Raw genomic sequence first — 24785 nt, 5'->3', positions numbered from 1 at the left:
TTTCCTCTGTGAGTATGATCATGGGCGCCTGTGAGGAAAACCTGAGAAGTGCCCACCCTGATTTCCGACGTGGGGAATTATTTTCTAGAAGTAAAATTTCAGGAAATGCTGGAGGAGGCTCAAAGCAGGGGCGTGGTTTAAAAAAAAAACACACACACACACAACTGACACAGGGATGCTGAAAACTAACCTGCTCCACTCAGTTTCACACGCTGGTTAGCAGAACGCTGTCACTGTGTGGGCTACAGTAACCCACACGCCGCAGCGCAGCTGCGCGTCCAACCACCGGCCAACGACTGTCGACGCCATAGATGTGTATGGTCGACGCAACCAGGAAGGTCATTCGTTTAGAACGTAAGGTTGATTTTATAGTGCTAATTAATGAGCATGCGCCTCTTTATGTACTTTATGTACTAGAGCTGTAGCCTATGGAACAGCTGGCAAACATACGCAATGGGAACTTCACTGCGTAGGCTATATTTTCTAAAATAGGCCAAAATGGCCAAACATACTTCACTGAAAATATGGATATCTCTTCCATGTTAGTAGGAATGGGCATAGCCAAAATGTGGATCAAAGACAAAGGTTTTGCCTACCACAACATAATCATTCTATTCATCCAGTAGGCTAGAGTTCCTTCAGATACAAGTTCTTGAGAGGCTAAAATACCACCATATACCCACTCAAATGGTGTAAAACTAAATCCTATAACGTAGGCTAGCGGTGGAATATGTTGTTTTGGAAGTTATGTGTCTGTGCTTTTTAGGCGTGCTGCTGGCGACATCCTACCATTGCGGAAGGTCGTCGGCTATATCCTACGGCAGCCCCCCAGCAAAGAAATAGAAAACCATGGAGAATCACGGTGGTGGCACCATGCTCGGAAAAGTAGCAGTGGTTTCGGTTATCAGCATCACGGCCACTTTGGTGATGCATGTTCGGGACCCATCCGACACGGTCCTTGGAGTCGGCTACCCTGAACTGTGGAGGAGAACGGGGCTCGCTGGCGCCCCAGCGAGAGCCGCATCCTGCATCTTGGCAGGAGTGTTGCTGCTCACGCTTGGATGGCTGTACCGGCTGCTTTTCGCTCCTCTGGAGCTACTACGCTCGGCCGACGAGGTGGGCTACATCGCCGAAGACGGACGCTCTCGCGCTCAAGCCGCAAATGAAGTGAGGCGCCGGCGGAAGACGGGAGAGCTGCCGCCCGTTTATCCAAACGGATGGTATCGCGTGCTGGACTCGCACATGCTAGACAGAGGAGATGTCAAAAACGTGGCAGTGCTTGGTAAGTTTTTACATACAACTCTATTACTAACACATTTGTCGTCGATTGATATAGGCTACATGTTTCAGTGTCTGTCCAAACTGTGCACTTGACTGGCAGGCCTAGGTCCTATAAGATCACTGGGGAATAAAAATATGTTTTGCAACGAGGTCAGGCTGTTCTGCTGACTCGCAAATCCAGTCAGCATTCTTCTTCATCAAGGCACTAGGCCTACTTGTCATAAAAATGAAACGGAGTAAAAGAATGTATTTTTATTTCTTACTTAAGTAAAGTAGAAATAGGCTACAAAAAACCTGCTACAGTAACGAAGTGAAAATACTTAGTTAGGCTATGCCCACCAATGCGCCTAGGCCTACACAGTTACAGAATAAATGGTAATATCATGGCCTAACAAGCAAATTAACACAAATGCTTTAGGCCTATTACAATCCTTTATTTTATTTTTTATCTCTAGGCTACTCAGATAGCATTATCACATGAAGTAAAAAAATATGTTTTTTTTGTTTGCTTTTAACTTTGCAGTAGGCCTACATTCAGTTAGGACTAGGCTACTTACAGTAGGCCTACATTCAAGCATGCCTACATAATGAATAGGCCTAAATGAATGAATAAATAAGTAAGTACGTTTGTGACACTCATATACCTGAGACACAATACTTGGAAATAACAGTGAAAAAAAATCACCATTTAAAAATTCCCCATTGAAACCCTGCCATCAAAACCTCACAATCTTTTTTTGCAAAAACAAGGCAAACCATTCACGACTACACATAGAACTTGTGTTTATTATGGTTCCTGCTGTCTATATGGGTCTGATCTGTTCACAGGATACCATGATCCCAAGCAAGTCTTATCACTCAAGAATCTTGCTAGTGTTTAATCTTGCTAGTGTCAATCCTATGTGACATGATGATTATGTGACATGATGATGACAGTTGTACAATTTAATAGCTTAATGGATTCTTTTAATTAGGTCACTTGAATAATCATTGGTTCAAAAAGAATTATGCCTAATCTCATCTACAATACATAGGCCCACACATACACATGCACACGCACACACACACACACACACACACACACACACACACACACACACACACACACACACACACACACACACACACACACACACACACACACACACACACACACACACACACTTACAAACACAAATAATACTTGCATTACACTACACACATAATGCAGTCTATACGTGATCAGGGTAAACCTCATCTTGTCTATCCATATTCTTCTCTGAGTCATTTTGTTACTGGACTGTAAGGTTTCAAAACTAGGCACAGAATATTTGTTCTGAGCCTGTTGGTGAATAATGGCAAAACCATAATTGACTGCTCTACTGAACAAGCTTCTATAACTGTGAATCCAAGCTTTCCCATTCTATTGTATTGCTTCAGCGTGCCTGTCTGTGGTCTTGCCCAAGTTGCCACAAACAATGTACGTGGATCTCTGTGCAAATCAAGTCATGTCACAAGAGAAGAACCAAACACAGCAATTGTTTGTTCACCCTAGGGAAACTGGAATCATGGTTGCTTGGAAACTATTCTTTTAGTATCCAGGACTCTAACTCATTAGATAGAAGTTTATGTTAGTGAACAATACAAATTTAGACTGTCATGGTAACAAGTAGGCTTATTGGGTTTCTTAATTGCTTGTGGTCAGAGAGAAAAGGACAAAAGTTAAAATGTGAATAATAATACATTGTCAGTAATAAGTATGTGGTTACTAGTGATTGTTTAAAAATGTGATGGCAGAGTGCATATGTTATTAGTCAAACACACACTTTAAGTTATCAAGGCCAACTCTGCCAACGGGGGGTGGATCTTGAGTCAATTTCTTTACTAATCAGTATGCAAGCACTAGATGCCTGGCACGCCGTTCAGCATTCACAAACCACCCACGGCTTTTCCCATATTTCACACCCTTCTGAGATTCGCCTGTGTCTGTTACAGGACCATGCTCAGTGCAGATCCCACACCTTACCACTGCTGTGATTGTGGCAATGGAAATGAGCTAAGCCTGTACTGCCATACAAAGACAAAGTGCAGTAACTTCTCCAACATTGAAACTGAAAAAAGGGCCATCAAAGTATTGGTGTTAGGTAGCCAGGCCATGCCCTCCTGGTGATGCAACGCCTTCTGCGTTGCTTCTAGTCAGGCCAATTATGTAAATATTGTTTCTGATCTCCCGAAAAATTGGGAACTCCACCCACTGTCGGACTCCAGTCAATCAGTAGCAAACCCAGGGAGGCGGGTTAACCATGCTGTTTGGGAAACGTTACTGTAATTGTTATGCCCTTGGTCAGACCAAGTCTCTAAGAGATTTGAAAGTTGATGATAATTAGGCTAGGTGTTAGGTTGGCTATTGCAGTGACAGTACCCAATTCTGGCGACTTGACAGAATTATTGAATTCTTAATAATTAATTTGGAATTCAAAATATCATGTAAAAATGGCCAATGTGATTCATGATGTTTTCTGTAGATCCTGAAGTTAGTGTCACAGATTCATTGTATTTCATTAAAAAAAACACAAGTTGGATTTCTGATTAATGTTATTACTGCAACACCTCAGTGCGCCTATCATCAAATTAGATTTCACAGAATGTTTTGAGGTTTTCTTCGTGTGTGTGTTGCCACTGTAGCGTGTGATTTGTTCATGTTTATTGGAGCTTTGTGTTCATGCAGCAATTACAGCCAGATATTTACGCCTCTGCGTGTCTTTATATCCCCCCTCCCCCACCCATGCTCCCTCCTTTTGCATGGTTCATTGCCTGGTGTAAATGGCTGCCCCAGATTTGTCTGATCCAAAACTAAATTGAGCCCAAGGGACTCTACTATGCCTGAAGATGCCAAACAAACCCTTAGTGGAGATTCACTGATCGTCATTGTTTTCAAGTTCAAGTTCAAGTTCAAGAGTTTATTTGCCATTTCAACAAAGTTGATAGGGATTTTTTGTAGCATATCCCCCAACATCAAAACAAAACAAATACAAACAATGGAAAAGACACACAGTTGCAGTTCAAGTCAGTTCAAGTCTCTCTTTCAGTGTACCCAGCTCAAGCCTCATTCAGTGCGCAGATGACCATTACTTTCTTTCGTGGTTCCTGGAACATGGTGTGAAAAATGTACATAGTTTGAACCGTGTAAATTGGAACTGTATAGGCCATATAAATTGGAACTATATAATGGGCCATATGTCACTGTGGATGACAGCCGCTTGAGCTTGGGCAATTATAGATTAGCTTACAATAAGCATGATGATTGCGAACAGAGAAACAGAGAATCAATTTAAAATACTTTTTTAATGTAACTATTAATGTTAGTGAACTTATTAATAATACTTCACAGTAACTGTATCAATTATCAAAATACTGTGTTTTGCATTTTCAAAGTACACAAGATACAACAGAAACTAATGGAGTGACTAGAGTTGTGTGTATGTTCTGACCATCATGCAGCCTGGCTCTTTGGTGTAGTGGTTGGAGTCCCAGTTTTGAATGCCAGGGGATCCAGGTTTGCGTCCCAGCTGGGAAATGCTATTTCCCTTTGCTGAAAAAAAATGGCTTGTAAGACATGAACAACAATAACAGTTAGACAGCTATTAAATGTATGCCTACTCTAAAGTCTAAACCACACAAACTCCTGTAACCATGACATCCATTCAATTCTGAACAGACAATAATGTTCAGTTCTTGTAATTATGGAGAAGGTTGTATAAACAATGGGCTACTTGGCACAACTAACTTTAAAGAAAATAATGACACAGGTATGTCAAGGTCTGTATGTGAGTTCAATAAACAAAGTGTAACCTATCTTGTAAATCTCGTCCATGTATCTTGCAAAGCTTCACTAATGCACCATGTGTGGTCTTAGAGTGCCATCTTGTGATGCATGGTGCAGCATTAGTAATGACCTCGGTTGCACCTGTGGTGCTTAGCATGGTAATTTCAATTATTGGTGATATTTTATCAAGAGTGGTGTTTTTCTGTCCTACATCGTATATTCAATCATACAGATTTGAGGCTGTTTATTAGGTATTAACTTGTAGTTAGGTAGTCACATTTACCCCCCACCTGCCAATGTTACTTGGAAATTGAACCGTCAACCTTTGGATTACCAGCCTGAGTCCTTCACCCCTTTCCCAGACAGCAATGACCCCAGACAAACACCTGTACATTCCAACATAGTTAGCTCCACTTACATACTATTTGATCTGTAGCACCATCTAGTGTTCCTATTATGTAACTGCATTGTTCAGGAGAAAGTATTTTGTGTTTTTTTATAAAGAATACAGAGGGGGAAAGTATTTTAATACAATATTCAAATACAAAAAACCCATGAATTTTAATAGATTATTGGATACGGCACCATGTTCTTACATTTCCATCATGAAAAATGCCGCATTTTGTAATAAATTCTGCATTCTGTAACCATTTATTACAAGATGAGAAAATGGTGTCACCAAATGCGTTCAAGAAATTTATTACGAAATGCGTAAATTATTACAAAATGCTTAGATTGTCACCACATTGTGTAATATGTGCGGTGTTACTACGTTATGCGTTGTTACACCCTGTCAAAACCTTTGGAGCAACGAAAACAAAATGGCACATCTATGTGTTCTGCTTTGCATCATTCGAAACGTTTACTCAAATTTAGTCTTAGGAATATGCACAAACATGTACCATTGTCTGGTGTGTCCTGGAAACGGCTTTGCATCAAGCAGACAAGCATGGGCAATGCCCACGCAACAAACAATGCATCAGTGCACACACCCTTTCTTTTGGAAAAAAGGTTATATAAACAACACAGACTTACTTACTTACTTACGCCTACCGCCCAACTTTGGGCATAGGCCACGAACAAGTGCTCTCCAGCCATTTCGATCCTGGGCCATCTTTTCCAATTGTCCCCATGTATAGCCAGACCTCTTCACATCTGCATCTAAGGCGCGACGCCAGCTGTTTCTTGCCCTTCCCCTCTTCCTTCTTCCTTGTGGATTCCAGAAGAGGGCCTGTCTTGTGGTCTTTGTTACAGCAAACAAACACAGAGGGAGAGATTAAATAAAATTATAATACCGTGAAAAAGTTAATTTATTTCCGTAATTCCATCAATAATGTCAAGCTTTCATAGATTATACGTAGATTCATGGCCCACATTTTAAACTACTCCAATAATTTGTTTGTTTATTCTTACATATGTTGGGCTTCCTGCTCCAAAAAACAATTAGAATATTGTGCTAAATTCACCATTTTCTTCAGAAAAAAAGAAAGAAATTTGGGTCACATCAAATCAGTTGAAATGTACTTTCTAAATAACATGTTGATGTTTAATATTTGGATAGAAATGTCTTTGCCTTTATCACTGCCATGATGCGTTTAACATTGAAATCAATGGCAGGGGCATTGCATGGGAGTTATGGAAGCCAAGATATCCTTGGTGCTTTGCTCTCAGCTGTTTGTTGTTTGTTTATCTGGTGACCCACACTTCTCTCTTGATTATAAGCCATAGATTTCCATACCATGTTTTGGTGCTTTGATGTTACATGTATGAGCATTCTAACTGTGTTTTCAGAACCATGGCACGTCACCACATTTCTGTTGTCTATTTGTTTGGGACAAGTTCTCGCCTTCTTAGCTTGAATACCTTCATGTTGAATCAAGTACGGTTAGTGCAAAGAGTAAATAAATGGTGAGGGGGATAGTCTAAAACATTGCAGACAGCTCAGAAGAGGGGCTTAATTTTCAAAATAGTGCACTTGTCCTGTAGCAGATGGGGTCGCCGGCGGGCCTATTCACTATTTGTTGAAAATACTCAACTACATCATAACAACATTGCTATGACATTACAGAGAGCCTTAACTAACATATTAAGACAAAGCCATTACAATTCTGGTGACAATGAGATTATAACATAGGTTCTGTGCAAAGGGGTTAATGAATGAAAAGGCTGATTTTGCTGTTCCTACCCTCTGTGTCAGGAGAGCAGGTTGCTGTGTTTCGGGGTCTGGATGGGAAAGCCTACGTGGTGGACGCCTACTGCCCCCACTTGGGTGCCAACTTGGCAGTGGGCGGCAGAGTGGTGGGCGGATGCATCGAGTGCCCCTTCCACGGGTGGCAGTTTCGGGGAGAGGATGGCAAGTGCGTTCGGATCCCTTACGCTGAGAAAGGTGGGCAATAACTAGTGGGTGTTTGTCACATCCTCAAGATGTACTGTTGCACCCTCTTATTACTCCAGGATGTCCTCAACTTCATAGTCAGAGTCACAGTGTGTGGTTTGAAGAGTGATCCACACTTCTTTGCGCAGATGGTCCAGACGGTGGGCCCTTTCACCCATTGCGGACGGAACCCAACTGCATCATAGCAACATTGCTATGACATTACCAAGATGCATATTATTAATACATATTAAGACATGGTCATTAACATATGCTCTGTGGAAAGGGGTTAATACGTACACATTGAGTTCAAGTCATTAGGCTCATTATTTGGTGTCATTATTGGGCTCATGGTGGTGCATGATGTACAGATCTACGCAGTGCACGTGCGCACTGCGACATCATGAGGTCTTCTAGTTAGTCCATGACGCTGTTGATGGGAGGTGTTTTTTGCCTCACAGTTATGTCACATGGTGTCAAGTCATCGCAGGAACAGCTCTCACCTCGCTGTGCTAGCATGGGACCTCCTCCATGACGTCAATAACCTACCATTATTCGCACTCATCTATCTGACGTGAATTGCGTGTGCAGTTCACATCTTGGCGAGGGAGTATACAGTATATCCAACGTGGAAATCACAAGACCAAGCAGATCTCGCCATGGGAATATCTTAGTGGTTGCAAACGAGCCTATTATCTAACCTCACGTCTTCTCCCTTTGCTTGTGGCCACGTGCTTAGCTGATGCCCCGCCTCTTTGGAGAAAACAATAAAGTTTCCCCTCTGTCGACCTAGCCACGACAGCTTTTTGGAGGCTTTTCCCCATTCAACATCCCAATTGCAAATGAGAAAATGACCTTTGCATTATGCTTTTGCAAGATATTGAATAGATCTTCCCTGGAATCACGAGGCCACAAGTAAGAGGAGAGGACATGAGGTCAGGTAATTGGAAGCCTATTGTGGAGCCTGGCATTTGGAGCCCATATACCTAATCACTGTAGATTTCTTACTGTTGCCATTATTACCTCCGCCAAGGAGGTTATGTTTTCGTCCCGTTGGTTTTTCTGTCCGTCTGTCAGCAGGATAACTCAAACAGTTATGGATTTTAATTACATTTTGTGGAGTTGTTGGACATGACAAAAGGAACAAGTGACTACATTTTGGTGGTGATCCGGATCACAATCCGGATCCAGGATTAAAAAAAAAAGATTCTTCACCATTGCAGGATTGGGTGAATTTTGACATTACAGTTTCTAACTCCACAAAAGAAGGCAGACATTCTGTTTTAGTTCTTTTTAGTGACATAGAATTACTTTTCATTATTATTATTACATTTCTTTTCAGTGGCGGAATGTAATTGTACTCTATGATGAGTAGAGTTAGTTGTGTTATGCTGGGAAGATTTCTTGGAAGAGATGAGTTCATAAGATACTTGAAGGTTGAGAGGGATGACCCTGCTTTTGGTCTTGCTATTATTCTTGTCTATAATGCCCTGCCACTAATATGTGTTGTGCACTCAACAGTGCCAGAGTTTGCCAAGGTGCGCTGTTGGCCCAGCAGTGAGATCAACGGTCAGATCCTGGTGTGGTTCCACTGTGACGGGGAGGCGCCCAGCTGGACGGTGCCCGAGCAGAGGGAGATCAAGCGAGGGGAGTGGGTCTACCGTGGACGTACTGAGCACTTCATCAACGCACACATAGAGGTGTGCATGTACTGTACGGTTAGTGTTTGTGTGCATGTGTGTGTGTGTGTGTGTGTGCGTGTGTGTGTGCGTGTGCGTGTGCGTGTGTGTGCGCGCATGTGAGTGTGTGTGTGTGTGAATGGCTACATGTGTGCGTGTGTGTGTGTGTGTGTGTGTGTGTGTGTGTGTGTGTGTGTGTGTGTGTGTGTGTGTGTGTGTGTGTGTGTGTGTGTGTGTGTGTGTGTGAATACGGATGGCAACATGGAATTCTACAAAAATTTACTGTATTTTAAAAAGTAGAACCGCTCCAGTCTTTGTAAAGACTATTTGTGATGTATAATGTAATGTATAATGGGACTTGCTGGGCCAAACCCACTTAATACTTTATAATAATTAAAAAGTATTGCGTAAAATTTCAATCCGCCAATGAAAAGCATAATAATAACTAGAAATGCACTCTGAGAGTGCAGACCTCCGCCAAGGAAGCTGTTAGATAGAACATTTGACTACCGGTATGTTACACCCTATTTTTTATAGGTTTTTATGTATTTCTTTAAGTCTTTTTGCCTTCTTTTTGTGGAGTTAGAAATTGGAATGTCAAGATTCACCCTGTCCACAATTCAATTTACGGTCACTTGGGGTGATTTATAGGCCAGCAATGGAGAAGCGCAAAAGTCCTGGTTCCGGTTTGTGATCTGGATCACCACCAGAATTTAATCACTTGTTTAATGACTTGTTCCTTGGGTCATTACCAACAATTCCACAATGTCCAACTTCGTTGATTAGTTTTTGAGTTATCCTGCTGATAGACAGACAGACAGACAGACAAACAAACAAAACGACAGACAGACAGACAAACCAACGCGACCGAAAACATACCTTGGTGGAGGTAACTAGAAATAAACTCAGCGGAGGTAACTAGAAATGCACTCAGACAGTGCAGACCTCTGCCAAGGAGGTATTCCAGGGTTACCTAGTTTGCGAAAATTTGAGCAGTGGTTCAAAAATTACAAGCAGAAATGTACCTGCAACTTTGACCTGCTGGTGGCGCTAGAGCATTGGGGCTGGGTACGTATAAATCGCTGGAGGTAATGCTGAGACTGGCCTAAATATGTGTGCCGATTTACAGCATTTTCCTACATACGGTTCTATGGGCTGCCATAGACTTGCTAAGGAGAGGAAAGATGTCTACATAGTAATAATAATAACGCCAGCTTCGCTGCTTGGACCCTAATAATAATAATAATAATAAGAAGAAGAAGAAGAAGAAGAAGAAAGTGTCATTCCCTTGTCGTCTTCCCTGTAGGAGATCCCAGAGAATGCAGCAGACATCGCCCACCTGGCTCACTTGCACACCCCGGGCATTGTCAGCGGAGTGGACCTGCGCTACACCAACAGCAAAACATGGGAGTTTGTGCGCCATGATTGGAAGGTTAGAGGAGTGTGGTGGGTTTGGAAAAATGTATTTATCTCACTAGTTGCCAATGACACTTCAGCACGTAATTTCGGATCGTAACGTGCTATATCAATGATGTCTAAGCACGCCAATTCATTATTTTATAGTGTGGTGTTGACATGTAGTATGTCACAGAAGTGAGCACACCCCTCACATTCTTGCAGATTTGTAAGTATATCTTTTCATGGACAACATTAAAGAAATGTTGCTTCGAAACAATGATTAGTGACCTGTTAACATATATAACCGCTGAAATTTGTTGTTCACTCACAAAAAAGCAAAATACTGCTATTAACGTTTTACAACATTTAACAAAAGTGAGTACAGCGCAGGTTAAAATCCTGTAGAGAGTGTCTGAGGAAGGAATGTGTTGGCCCTAAACGTCTCGAAATGAAAAGGGATTAAAAGGGTGGTCATTGGTGTGCGTTTCAACCTTTCTTTACATTGAACTTTTACATTTTGAGTCTGCACCTGGCTAAAATAGATGGGTGTGAGATTTGAATGAAATCCTTTGGAGAGCATCATGATCTGCTTCAGTAGTCACAGTGCATGTTGACATGCATGTTTCTTTAGGTGTAATTCAGATTTCCAATGTTGACGGCATTCATGCATCCCCAAACCATGTCAGTCCCACTACCATGCTTGACTAACCAGATGATACACTTATTTTTGTAAAACTCACTTGTTTACCACCTCACATGCTTACCATGTACAGCAAATTTGTTTATCTTGGTCTCATCAGACCACACGACATGGTTCCAATGATCCATATCCTTGGTCTGTTCATCTCTCTTGAGACTTTCCCTATGTCTCATTCCACGCACTTGTGTCAGTGCACTGACGGTGAGTGCATAGTGCTCACAGTGCACTGAGGTTTTCAGTGCATAGTGTCGTGGAAAAGTTTGAGCAATATGCACTGTGCCCTCGCTGGAAGTGACGGCTCGGCATAGCATCAGCTCGCCAAAATATCGGTTGGCTACTGTTTACATTGCACAGCGTCTCGTGCTTGTATTTACATTTCCTTCACCCCAAATGGCAACTATCTTGCATACAATACTTGGCTTGGCATGAAAAGGTTGGTGTCTCAGCAACATTACTTACAGAATTAGGAGACTGTTGGACACACTACTGAATTGAACGCTGGCGATTCTTCCCTTTCACTGTCAACATGGCGTCTGTTTAGTGCGTGCAGTGTCCATCGTTCAAGCACTGCATTTTACGCCATTGTTAGGGGATCATCCGGGCGCTTTCAGTGCACTGACTCAACTGAAATTTCAGCGTGAGCGCCCTATGCACTGAAGCACAGTGCGTAAAATGGTATATTAAAGCAAATTGTATGATTCGAAAATGGCGTGCATCCAAATAGTTAGGTATGAAATCTGCTTTAAAGGTGTAAGAATAGTTTTAGTAAGTATCCGTCATGACTGGAAAAATTGTACTTTCCATTCATGAAAAGGTGGATCTTCTCCATGTCGGCCATTTTGAATTCCCACAAAGAGACATTATTAGCTTCAAAACTTCCTGTACTTTGGTCATACGAGTATGTATTAATTTATTATTTAGCAAACATTCTTGAAAGGATTAAATTTGGCAATAGGCAGAACAGTTTCAATGAGCAGCATAGTTGCAATACCTACTAGACACCACTAGGGTGACCATCTGTCTGGACTTCGGCCGGACAACCCTGCCCCCTAAATATCTAACCTACCATCCTCGCGCAGTAGCTGGCTTCAACTCGCTGACTCTCCGTCTTTGTGTAACTCCCCGACTTTGTGTCATTCGAAACAGTAGGCGGAAATCAGGAAGCTGCGCTGCCATCTTACCTCGACTAACTCAGCTGCCAAAAACAGTTTTAGTTGTAAAACAAGATGTTTTGGGAAGGATTTTTGCATGTCATTACACCTACCTCCTCACTCCGATAAAGGAGTCATCAGTACCACTAATTTAACGTATCAGAGACGATAGAGGTGATAGACAATCCTGCCGTTGTAGTCTGTATTTATTTCATCAATAGGACTATTTTTTTACATGTAGGCTATAATTGGGAAGTCATGCATGCATGTGTATAATAGCCTACAATTTATTTGATGTACTTTACTCAAAGTAAGGTCAGGAGTGTGTTTATCAGCTGTGTTTTAAAATGAGAGGCGGCTGTTTCTGTCAGCATTTTTCCCCCTGACAGACGCTAGGACAAACTTGCTTGCACTATGCGTTGCCAGTACAGCAATACAGTTAATTAAAATCTTGGTAACATGGCAGCCGAAGATATCTGAAACACGTGCACAGTCTAGTTTGTGTCAATGACGTTGCCTCGCATCTCAATGCCATAAGCACAAGGAGAGGAATAGAGGAAAGACAAAGAGAGGGACACACGGACGTCGTAAACAGGTCGTAAAAACGGACCGATGGCCACCCTAGACACCACCCTACACAGTGCCCTCTTAAAGTTGATGCACTAACATGTTCCCTAACCAGAGGATGGCAGTAGAGCGCAGCGCCGTGCTGTGCCATGCTATAGAGAGGCTTTTCCTCTGAGTCCCTCAGGCAGGGTGGAAGCGAGCTTGTATGTTGTATGTAACCCTTTCATTTTTATGCCTGAGCTCTTATTTCATCTGCTGTGTTTGTATACTTCTGTTTCTGTGAAGCTGCCTCAGTGTATGAAATGCACTGTTCAAATAAATCTTGCCTTGCCATGTGCAGCGATGAGCAACCTGGATTTACCAGTTATACAATCCAGTGCCGCATATTTGATATGACCTGGTTTTATCTTACCAGTTCAACCAGGTGATCGTTCAACCAGGCAATTCACCTGTAAAACCAGGTCATTTGGAATATGTGGCTGTGAACTGATCAATCCAGGTTGCCCATCACTGGCCATGTGTACCCCTTAGGTGGAGTGGAGTCCAGAGTCTGAGCCCAACAAGCACTGCTCTCAGATGCTGGTCAAACACGCCCTCACCGTCTTTGGACGACGGTGGCCACTGCTGGACTTGGATGTGGTGGCGAGACAGGTAAGACAACTTACTTACTTACTTACTTACTTTACTTAAGTTTCTTTTATTTTTCAGGACATTGCACATTAATGAACCTAATACATACATACAGTTTAAGTAAATGTGCGAAATTATAACACAAAGGCGAATTTTCATTTGGTGTCCAAAATTGTCAGGCTAGATGTTTACAGGCAAAGAAATGAAAATCACAGACATACAATTTATACAAAAAGACTGTTAGTAACGAGAAGAAACGATACAAATACAAAGGCAAAAAAGCATGTTAATAAAAAGAAAAAGGCCCCTAAATGCACGTGTGTGCTTGTGTACGGGTTCAAACTAGTGGTGTGTATATGATTGTTGAGCTCAAAGCCACATTTTAATCTGGCTCTTGAAGGTGGCTAAAGAGGGACATTCCCTTATGTGCAATGGTATTGAGTTCTATAATGCACTGCCTAATAGATGGATTAGTGCATTATGGCTAAAAAAGGTTTTCCTAAAAGGAACCTCTACAGTACATCTTTGTTAAGTAAGTGCTCGAGTAACCCGTGTCTGACGATATTTTTTTAAATCCTGTAAACAGGGTGACACCAGGTCCTGCAGAGTTTTATAGAATAAGCAGCTGTAGTGTAATTTCTGCAATTTACAGAAATTGTCAAAAGTCAGTAGATTGCATTTATTTAAAAATAAAATGTTACAATGGTGGTAGGAAAGCACCTACACACCTACACCTGACAAAGACCATAGTGGTTGTAACGTTGTGCATAATAAACAGGGAGTAGCAACAATATGCTGCTCCTTCTTCTGTCTTTATTTGAGCACATTTATTCCAGCATTATTACACTACATTACATTACATTGCGCTTAGCTGACGCTTTCATTTTTATTCAAAGCGACTTACAGTTATTATTTTTCAGGGTATTGGTTACAGGCCCTGAAGTAATGTGGGGTTAGGTGCCTTGCTCAAGGGCACTTCGGCCATGGATGGAGATGTAGGGAGAGGTCAGGGGATTCGAACCTGCAACCTCCAGATTGAAAGACCAACTCTCTAACCACTAGGCCACGGCTGCTCCCGCCCTAGCACCTGTTAATTTGAAAGTGTGCACACTCCAAACGCTACCTGAAGACAAAGAACCCAACATGTACGGCAGAACAGACACATTTTTCGTTTCATAGTTTGTTTTTGAGCTGCTGTGGTGGTTTGGGAGTGGTTTTCTAATAATTATTTTCCCCTGAAGGTGATGGAGAAGCGCTTGCATCAAAAATGATTTCAATAAAAAATAAAACACCTTTGGAACATACCCGGTGTGCAGGCCACTTATATCCATAATCACCTCCCTGCACTTTGCTTTTGTACAGTTAACTCCTCTTCACTGCACATGACAAGTCAAATGTTTGGGGTCATCACACTTTCCCCACAATGCTTTCACCCCCTAATAATATATCTTATTTCCTTTTAATTTCAGTTCTGGTTTAAAATTAGTTTATTGTGTCGTTCTCTGTAATGAATGCATGCAACACATAAGCATTTTGATACTGGAAAAAGTCACTGGAATACATTTATAGACAATACATTAGTATTTATTCAGTGCTATGCACAGAATAGATCAAAATATATCCTTAACTTTTTTCAACAAAGCATCAATAATAGCCAGTTGCGGTTCTACACTGATTCACCCCCTGGGCAAGATGCTGTCCGGAATCTCCCACCATCCGCAATGAGCCGTATGAGCCCCATGCATGCAAAAGTAGATGTCTGATTCTGTCAATCCATGCATTACTAGATGTTATACAATGCAAATTCATTTGCCTCCTTACTTATTTCTTACACTGTATTGCATTGCTATCACTCTCAAGTCAACACAATAACTTGTGTTAATTACCTACATAATTTGTTAAGGGAGAAAAGCTATCTGAACCTACATGATCCGATGTGAGAAAGTAATTGGCCACTAAACTAATAACTTGTTGAACCAACCACCCCAGCAGCAACAGTCAAGTGTTTCCGAAAGCTGCAAAATCGATTGGAGGAATTTTGGCCAAATCTTCCTTGTAATCGTAATTGTTTTCAAATCAGCTACAGTGGAAGGTTCCTTCCCACACACGAACACAAATGAATGGTAACAAACTGGGCCTCGTTTCCGGATAACGATGGTTCGTAGCCTTAAGTGTGACGTTAACCAGTGATTTTACGAATGTTCTTAGATTTTCTACGCCTGTTTCCCAAAGACACTCGTACATGAACGCACATGCACAGCCTCTAAGATCATTCGTAGCGATCGCTGTCCATTTATGTGGTGCTGAAGTGTCCTCAGAGTGAACTCATCTGCTGCTAAACCATTTACAAAAAGTAAGGTGTGTGTAAGTGTCAAAAGTTGCTCTCTATAAGAGGTGGACTACATTTGTAGCAGTTTGCAACTATTGACAGGAGTTATTGTTGGCAAATGAAATAAAATGCACACAAACAATGAAATCATGCAAAACTCCCAACTGACTGTAATAACCATGAGCTACGCTGTTAAGACTCAGATAAAGCGCGTGTAGTTGGCTACTGCAGCTTAATATTTAAGAAGACAAGTTAGTCCTGGACCATCCATGTAGACCCGTTCGCAATTTTGAGTTGGGGGAGTTTCTCACTGGAATTGAGTTAGTGGGTTCCTAGACATTAAAAATCACGGAGGTGCTCGTCCACCATAGTGCCAGATTTTTCACAATATGGCCGCCATCGCCTATGACAAAAACCTGTGTTTTTTTACTTTTAAACTGTTTATACACATGCCATACATCAATTCTGACCAATTTTTGGAGAGGAAATAATTTCTGACAATTTCATGAGGAGATGAGGTGATTGTGACCTTAAAAGGTCATTGCCAAGGTCAAATTTGCTATTATGAAGAATGTCAATAGACTTTCATTGTAAAAATGAGAAACAAATTCTCAATTATGGTATGAGGAGTTATTTGCTGATATTGCCATGATTATTTTGTGTCAGTATAGTGTCAGTATAGTCCTTAAAAGGTCAAGGTCAAGGTCATGTTCCAGGTCTTTTCCCTATTCTGAATAACTCGGCCATGTGCTTGCCTATTAGGTCATTGTTAAGAATAAGGAACAGTCACTATAAATGTAAACCTAACATTTCCACACAGTCAGAGGACAGGACAGCACATGCATTGCAACAGTCAACACAGAGAGGAGCCCCCACTAGAAGAGGAGAAGTGTGTCAGAGATCACAAGAGTACACAACTTCACTGCCTCTTTCAAATGCTTGTGCATAAGATTCAACGCGGAATAAGGCGAACACCATTGCATATGATGCTTCCCACACAGCAAAAGCCTTCACATCAAGAACCTTCTCGCAACTTCACAGGATTGGTTCATGTTCAAGCTACCAGACATTACTGCATGTTGCTACTGCAAAAGGTTTATCAGGAAAACATGAATTCTTGATCAGCCTGATTCGCTTTGGCGTGCCAGGAGGAGACCTTTTGATGCAGGCTGCTGTACACACACTTGTCTCATCTGCTGTTGTGCCAATGATGCGTGCTGGCTTCCTTCCTATAATACCAAGACCCATTACTGAGTGTGCCACTGTCAGACACTGCCTATCCAACTTCCAGTGTTCGCAGGCAGATGATCCAGGCATCAATGGCAATTTGGTGTGATGAAACCTGCATGAGACGGAGCACTTCAAGGATCTCTTCCACTGTATTGGCCCTTTCCATTGGACGCATGTTATTCTCAGATATCAGGGAAAATTGCCTCGAGGTTCTGGCCTAGATAATGCATTGATGCATGTCTCTCCAGTGGGAGGTATTCTGGACTCACAAGGACAAGGCAGACTGTCCAGTGCTTGCACAGGTACAGGCATTGCACACTTCACTGGCTTCAAATTAACGTTGCCCAGAATTTGAGTTTGAGGCCTTGACTGAGCAAGTGGAGAGCTTGAATCAAGACAAGTCAGAGCTCTGCCAATTCTTTGAAGTTTGGCGGCCATCATTAAAAATGCAGTTGTCTCTGATAGAGAAGGAAAATAAATCAATATGAGGCTACCATAACGTCCTATGCCAATCTTTGCAGAACGTAACTGCAGTAGCCTCTTACTGCTGTGCGAGGTGACATAAAGGTTGAGCAGCATTCAGAGAGTATGCAAGGGTCATGGAGGACAGTTTGTAGTAGGAGCCACACGCAATGTTAATGTTGCAGCAAAATTTGAGTTCTTTCCATCAGATTAGAATGATCACTGATGTCCTCAACTTTCTCACCAACAACACCACTTTGAAGCGGACAGAATACCACCTCCAACATGCACTGAGCACCGCTCCGTGCCTTACATTCAACCGAAATGTGTAATTGTTGCTAGACTTTGTGGTGGATCCGCAGAATCCATACTCATTGACCGTTAATGCGCCCGTTCCACTGCACAATCTGCTCAGCAACCAGGTTGTTAACAGGAGTGTTGCACCTCGCCTGCGCAACCGTATCCAAAGCTTGTTTTCAGCTTATACTGGCAGGATAGGTTAGTTCTCAAGAACATAAGATAAGTGGAACTGTTTCAAAAAGGAATCTTTTGCAGTACAAAGATCAGACATAGAAGACACTGGCAATCATTGTAAAGGAGCAGAAGTTGGTCTCATCTAAAGACATAGCTGAGGCACATAGGAGGATGGACATTGCTGAGGAACGGGGCATGAGTATTCAGCAGATCTCATGATGTCCTTTCAGCATCACCCCTGTTAGATGGTGACCTTCTGTTGGTTGTTAACAAGTCAAAGCTTGTCAGTGAAATTGAGCCTCACCTTAATCTCACCCAATGAAGCTCTGAGTCTACTTATTGCCCTCATGTTCAGGTAGACTTCATGTCAAAGATCCGTCATATGCCTCTGGCAGAATTTAGGTGCTGTCATCATTGCCATCATCAACTCAGCAGTATCCCTCTGCTGACATCCAGAGCTCATCCATCTTGTGACTCCTACATTGAGATGTCATTGAAGGAAGGTGAACGCATGCTGTGTACCAACTCAACAACAGCCGTTGACATCACCAACAACACCCATTCCTCACCAACTTGATAAGTTCCGGGCCTCTGTGGAGAACAAGTGAAATCTCCAATTGTTAGTTCCAGACATGATTTATCATCAAACCAGAGGCAATACTACAGCCCTGTTGTTCTTGATGATGAGGTGCTACCAGCAAAGTCAGCTGATGGTGAAGAGATTCCAGAACTCTTGAACTGTGTTGATGAGGCTTAGGCCAGGTTGCTGGTGCATGTTGAGTGGGCTGTTCGTGTGAAGCAGTGCAGAAAAGTTGTTATAGACTCAAATGATACAGACACATTTGCATTGCTTCTCCACTACAGCCCATATTTCCAGGAACTTGGTATGCAGGAGATTTGCCAGCAGCATGGCACTGGCTAGATGCGGAGAATGCTTCCCCTCCATCAATTAGTCTCTCATCTTGGACCATCACTGACAAAAACTGTGATCAAAGAACATATCCTGTAAGGAGATGATTGCATGAGTAGGGGGGTTGCATGAGGTTGGGACTAAACATGCAGCCATGGTTTCTGATCCAGTCCAGTACTTGCTATCTTTGGAGAGGCCAAAATATTGACCGAGCAAGATGCAACATTGGCTGGGAAGTACTTGGTGCGTGTCTGGGCTGGGGCCAGATCAACCACAACAGCTGTAATATTTGATGATCACAGAGTATAAATGTACAGCATTGGTGATGGAATCAATGCACTTCCTCCCATCAATAGTGCTATAAGAGGGCACATTCACAGAGGGGCATTTCTAGTTCATAGAGTCTGCAACATACTTACTTCTCCTCTAGTGGGGGCTCCTCTCTGTGTTGATTGTTGCAGTGCATGTGCTGTCCTGTCCTCTGACTGTGTGGAAATGTTAGGTTTACATTTATAGTGGCTGTTCCTTATTCTTAGTAATGACCTAATATGCAAGCACATGGCCGAGTTCTTCAGAATAGGGAAAAGACCTGGAACATGACCTTGACCATGTCATTTTAAGGACTATACTGACACTATACTGACACAAAATAATCATGGCAATATCAGCAAATAACTCCTCATACCATAATTGAGAATTTGTTTCTCATTTTTACAATGAAAGTCTATTGACATTCTTCAGAATAGCAAATTTGACCTTGACAATGACCTTTTAAGGTCACAATCACACATTCTCCTCATGAAATTGTCAGAAATGATTTCCTCTCCAAAAATCAGTCAGAATTGATGTATGGCATGTGTATAAACAGTTTAAAAGTAAAAAACACGGGTTTTTGTCATAGGCGATGGCGGCCATATTCGGCGGCCATATTGTGAAAAATCTGGCACTATGGTGGACGAGCACCTCCGTGATTTTTAATGTCTACGAACCCAGTAACTAAATTCCAGTGAGAAACGCCCCCAACTCAAAATTGCGAACGGGTCTACATGGCTGGTCCAGGACTAAGTAGGACTAGTTGGAGTTCCAAATTGGGATGCGCAAAGTTACAACCTCAAGGCGTTCAAGGCTTGACAACTGTTGGGAGCACATCAGCCTGCTGAAAAACAATGTCCATCAAAATTGACACATTCCCTCGCTGCTTTTTTGTTATTGCTTAGCCTACTAGAATCGGAATAGGGAGAGCAGAGGTTGGCACATATGGGGAGCGGCGCGCAAAGTTCCGCGCGCTCAAGGCTTTAACAACTGTGAGGAAATTTTTGCACGGCAGTCTGCTGTTATTAAAACAAAAAATCTGCACGAATCCCGGTGAATTTGCTTTGGTCGCTTTCTTTGCCACCCTCCATAGAGAAATTATGACTTCAGTCACTCTGGTAGTGTAGGTCTATTTTGGTGTACACGGCACGCAGGATAAGAAAACAGGATATGGTTGGAAGAGAGACAGGCTAGGTTTGGAAATGACCCAGGCTGGATTTGAACCAGGGTCCCCATGGGCAACTTGCCCATACATGGTGGTATAGCAGTGTGCCACAGCTGTAGCATTAATATGTCTCTTGCTAATTCTTCCTCATGGCAGCCACTTTTGTCAAGGCTCAAATCTACGGGAGCATCCGAAAGTCCCTACTACTCCATTCCTATGTAGAAGGCAAAAAATAAGGAAGCGCCTTTGTAGTACATCCGAATACCCTAGTAAGCTTTGAACCAGGAGGTGATGGTACCCGGATGACTTTCTTTATCCGGTCATTTTTGTAGTAGGCAAACAATGGTTACCTCCCAGAAGTCCGTGGGAGTTCGACAACTGTATGGCCTTTGGTCATTAGTGCCAATGACCGATCCGTTTCATAGGTTACTGTATGTAAATGACGGTGCTGTAGTACGTCCTATTTGTGTTTATTATTGGCTGGCTTTCTGTATAGAAGCTACTAGTCAGGGCACCGAGTAATAGCTACTGGTAAGGAGGCAGTGCCTACATGCCACATGTTTCGGATGCAACCCACCACTACTGCCCGGTACGCCAACTATTCTTTTCAGTCTTGTCTGTCGGACAGCCCTGTATATTCAAGTCGATGGGTGTTTTCAGCACTGTTATATATTGTTCTCTCGGTAGCTTTCCCACTATTATGTGGAGACGTTGCAGCTAGGAGATGGTCCAGCAGTGATAGTCTCTCCCTCTCCATGACAACGGCAGCTTCTCCCTCTGGTATTCCAAGGAGGCTCGAACCGAGTGCCTGGGCACTGACAACTTACATTGGAGGATTGGAGACCTCAGAGCTGAGGAGTCGTACTCACAGACCATGGTTTCTTTTTGTTACAGTTGAATTATCTGACCAGAACTGGTTTTATTTCAATGTTAAAATATCTCCAAACCCTGTTCCTTACATAATTATCTCTATGTTTTGGTTTGGTGTGTGTGTGTGTGTGTGTGTGTGTGTGTGTGTGTGTGTGTGTGTGTGTGTGTGTGTGTGTGTGTGTGTGTGTGTGTGTGTGTGTGTGTGTGTGTGTGTGTGTGCATTAAGGTGGGCCCAGGCATTGTGTTCCTGGTCTTTGACCACAGTTTCCTGGGGCGTGGGGTCATCCTGCACTGTGTCACCCCCGTGGAGCCTCTGCTGCAGTGTGTCTCCCACACCATCTTCTACCAGAGCTGCATCCCTCCCCTGGTCCCCAAGTTCATACTACGGGCTGAGTGTATTCAGGTAATACATGAACAGTTCAGATGCACAACCCTCTAACTGTATTTTGATAAATGTAGTTAACTTCAAAAATCGGTTCATCTAATTTTGTTTTGGCTTGACTTGCTGTACTTGAACATTTATTTGCCTGTGATTACTTAGTGATATTGCTATTAAGAAAGGACATTTTTACAGATTGTTGTAATGGCTTTTAGAGGGTTTTGCATCTGAACTTTTCACATATTCACAATGTGCACATGTAACCGTCACAACACCAGTAACTGAGGTCCTCTTGTTCCGCCTGCCTCTCGGGGCTGACCATATCCAGCCCAAACGATGTGCAAAAACCGTGTAGAGGCACTAAATCCTGCTCAATTCAAACCAAATTGTTTTGATTTCTATGACCAATTTTTTAACCTTTTTTAGCCGCAGACAGCCACCCAAAGCAGCCCAATTGGGCGGGTAACCGCCCATTCTGGTAAAATTGCTTCCTGCTCAGTCTGCCTCTCGGGGCTGGAGTGGAACTCTGCTAACAGCTCGTTGGCGTCTGTTACACATACACACCACAACACATACCGTACATGCAATATGCACAGTTCACAACATCTACAACATGCATTACTAGGTAATGTATATCAGAGACTTAAACATGCATACAATACAATATTGTATTGCACTTTTCCTTGAGTAGGTAATTTATACATGCATACAAAACATATCTGAGACAAACATTTTGTGTACTGTAAGCTGCTTTGGGTATAACAATAGTGAAGGGTTTAAGTGAAGATTTTATTTTCATTGGAAACCATAACCATGCGTAACCCACTAAAATTAAGATCGGAAGCTAAGAATGGCTGAAGGTGTTGCTCCTCTGACTGAAGATAGTACTGCCTTTTGTAAACAGAGACCATGTCATTTGAATGCAATTGGAGAAAACATAATTTGACATTCATCCTCTGTTCTGTTTTCTGGCAGTTTGAGCGTGACGTAATGATCTGGAACAACAAGAAGTATATCTCCAAACCACTGCTGGTGAAAGAGGACTCCGCTATACAGAAACATCGCCGGTGGTTCAGTCAGTTTTACAGTGAGAACAGCCCCAGATTACGATACCAGCATGACACCCTGGACTTCTGACTAAACGCACTCTGGAGGTACATGTTTGTTTACCTCTATTTTACCTAGGTAATCCTAAAAGATGTCTTAGGCCTTCAGAGTCTCCTCTACTGGTTGTGCCTAAGGTAAAATCCACAGGGTGAAATGGTGTTTAGCCATTATGCTGTCAAATGCTGGAATCAGCTTCGTGTTCAAATTATAACTGCCCCAACAGTATCATGTTTGAAAAATAAATTAAAAACAGCGTTATTTTCATCTTCCTTTGGTCAAAGTTAATTATCTACTCTCTATAATACTGTCTACTTTTTATATTATTTTTTATTTTCTATTCTCTTTCTTTTCTCTCATTGAATGACAGTTATGTATGATAATGTACTATACAAATCCTATCTCTATTTCTATTTTGTTCTCCAAATAAATTGTGCTTAGCACTGCGCTTAGTCAGCTATATTGTATACGGGCAGTTGCCCATGGGCACACAGGTTCGGCCTATGTCATACCCCAACCATACCCCAACTCTCTCTCCAACTCTTTCCTGTCCCAGTCTTTTCCCTCCTCCTGTCATAATAAAAGCAAAAAATGCACACAAATACTTACACTTACACTTACTGTAGTACATAATTTATCTTTTGGCTTAGTGATAGATTTTAATTGCATCAAAGTTACATACAAACCAAAGACACCAAATGCAAAACAAAACATACTGGCCCCCATTTATCAAAGCAGTGTACGACGAGAATCATACGTACGTCGTGCGTATGTTCTTTTTCTACGACCAGTTGGCATTTATCAAATCTCATCGTAAGCGCAGGAAAGATGAAATCCTACGACTGCTCTCAGACGGTGTACGCCGTTTTCAAGTTGGACTTGAGATGACTATGATCACCAACTTGAGCGGCAGTTGTAGCTCATTATCATAAATATGTGGCCTGTTTGAATTGATGCACCCTTCCTGGGAGCGATGCGGTAATTTGGCATAGAAACAACTGCGAGACTTCTAATTTGTGATTTGAGGTGGTGTGTGAATATTTGTGCAATATACAGCCGCGTATTGGAATGTGCCTTCAGTTGTGGGATCAATGACCGACGTCCCTTCTTTTTAACAGCTGGGAGTTCATGCGCACATCAATCAAAAGCCTACAGACAGTAGCCTAATAATCTCCCGGTTGAGTTTCGACGTTTGATCGCTCACAACTACTATCCGAATATAGGCTACACCTGACACGTGTGTGTCCGATAACACTTTATAGTCGTCCATAGGTGGTAAAAGGGCTATCCGGTCGAAGGACTGGAGCGCAGGAGAGAAGCAGGGCGCACATGAGCGCGAGAAGGACAGCGCACTGGACATGTAAAACTCTCCTTCCCCAACCAATTGTTTGGGCACTGTTTGTTGGCCAGTTTCACGTAGGACCCTTTTCTTGACCTCGTTTACAAAATATCATCATATATTTAATTTTCATATATTTAAATATTTCAATAATATTCATAAAAATATCTTCATTATGTCTACTGTAGTCAATCAAACATTTCATTGTAGGCCAACCATCATTATTTGGAAATCAATCTCTACCCCTTCCATATTGAGAACCGAAACACTGTTGACTTCTGCTGTTGATTATTTCCACGTGTTATTTTGTTGTCTACCTCGCGTAAAGCCTAATTTCAAGCTGTCAATCAACCAGAAACATGAATGTTTTGGCCGGTTTGCGTCTCTCCATGTCGCAAACTCAGGGGTGCGGTCTCCTTCCCGTCGGTTTAGAGAAGGTGTGATTATTCTAATTACGATGGTTTTCAGACGCTGGATTTATCAACAGCCGCTCGCTCTTACGATGAGATTGGAGAGGTACACATGTTTAGTAAATCTCACGTGAGCCTCGTCGTACGACCAGATCTACGCTCATTTCTGCAATGGTTTCTACGCAAGTTTGATAAATGAGGGCCACTGTATTGTCA

General features: G+C 42.2%; 1 protein-coding gene across 1 annotated transcript; it reads left to right on the top strand.

Moving 5' to 3' along the window:
* The first annotated feature begins 849 nt into the window (after positions 1 to 849).
* zgc:92275 (cholesterol 7-desaturase nvd) lies at positions 850 to 23015 on the top strand. Its single transcript, XM_063209776.1, has 7 exons — positions 850 to 1282; positions 7284 to 7472; positions 8982 to 9160; positions 10446 to 10571; positions 13487 to 13606; positions 21564 to 21740; positions 22692 to 23015. Exons 1-7 carry the CDS (start codon positions 850 to 852, stop codon positions 22851 to 22853), a joined length of 1386 nt encoding a protein of 461 aa, XP_063065846.1. The 3' UTR covers positions 22854 to 23015.
* The last annotated feature ends 1770 nt before the right edge of the window (positions 23016 to 24785 follow it).

The sequence above is a fragment of the Engraulis encrasicolus genome, chromosome 11 (assembly GCF_034702125.1).
Source record: "Engraulis encrasicolus isolate BLACKSEA-1 chromosome 11, IST_EnEncr_1.0, whole genome shotgun sequence".
NCBI classification, from domain to species: Eukaryota; Metazoa; Chordata; class Actinopteri; order Clupeiformes; family Engraulidae; genus Engraulis; species Engraulis encrasicolus.
This window is presented reverse-complemented; position numbering and strand designations above follow the sequence as displayed.

Bases quoted from the DNA above. Each gene is read 5' to 3' on its own strand.
- zgc:92275 (XM_063209776.1), top strand. From the start codon at position 850: ATGGAGAATCACGGTGGTGGCACCATGCTCGGAAAAGTAGCAGTGGTT. The intron at 1,283-7,283 runs GTAAGTTTTTAC...CCTCTGTGTCAG, and splicing joins CAAAAACGTGGCAGTGCTTG to GAGAGCAGGTTGCTGTGTTT. The intron at 21,741-22,691 runs GTAATACATGAA...GTTTTCTGGCAG, and splicing joins TACGGGCTGAGTGTATTCAG to TTTGAGCGTGACGTAATGAT.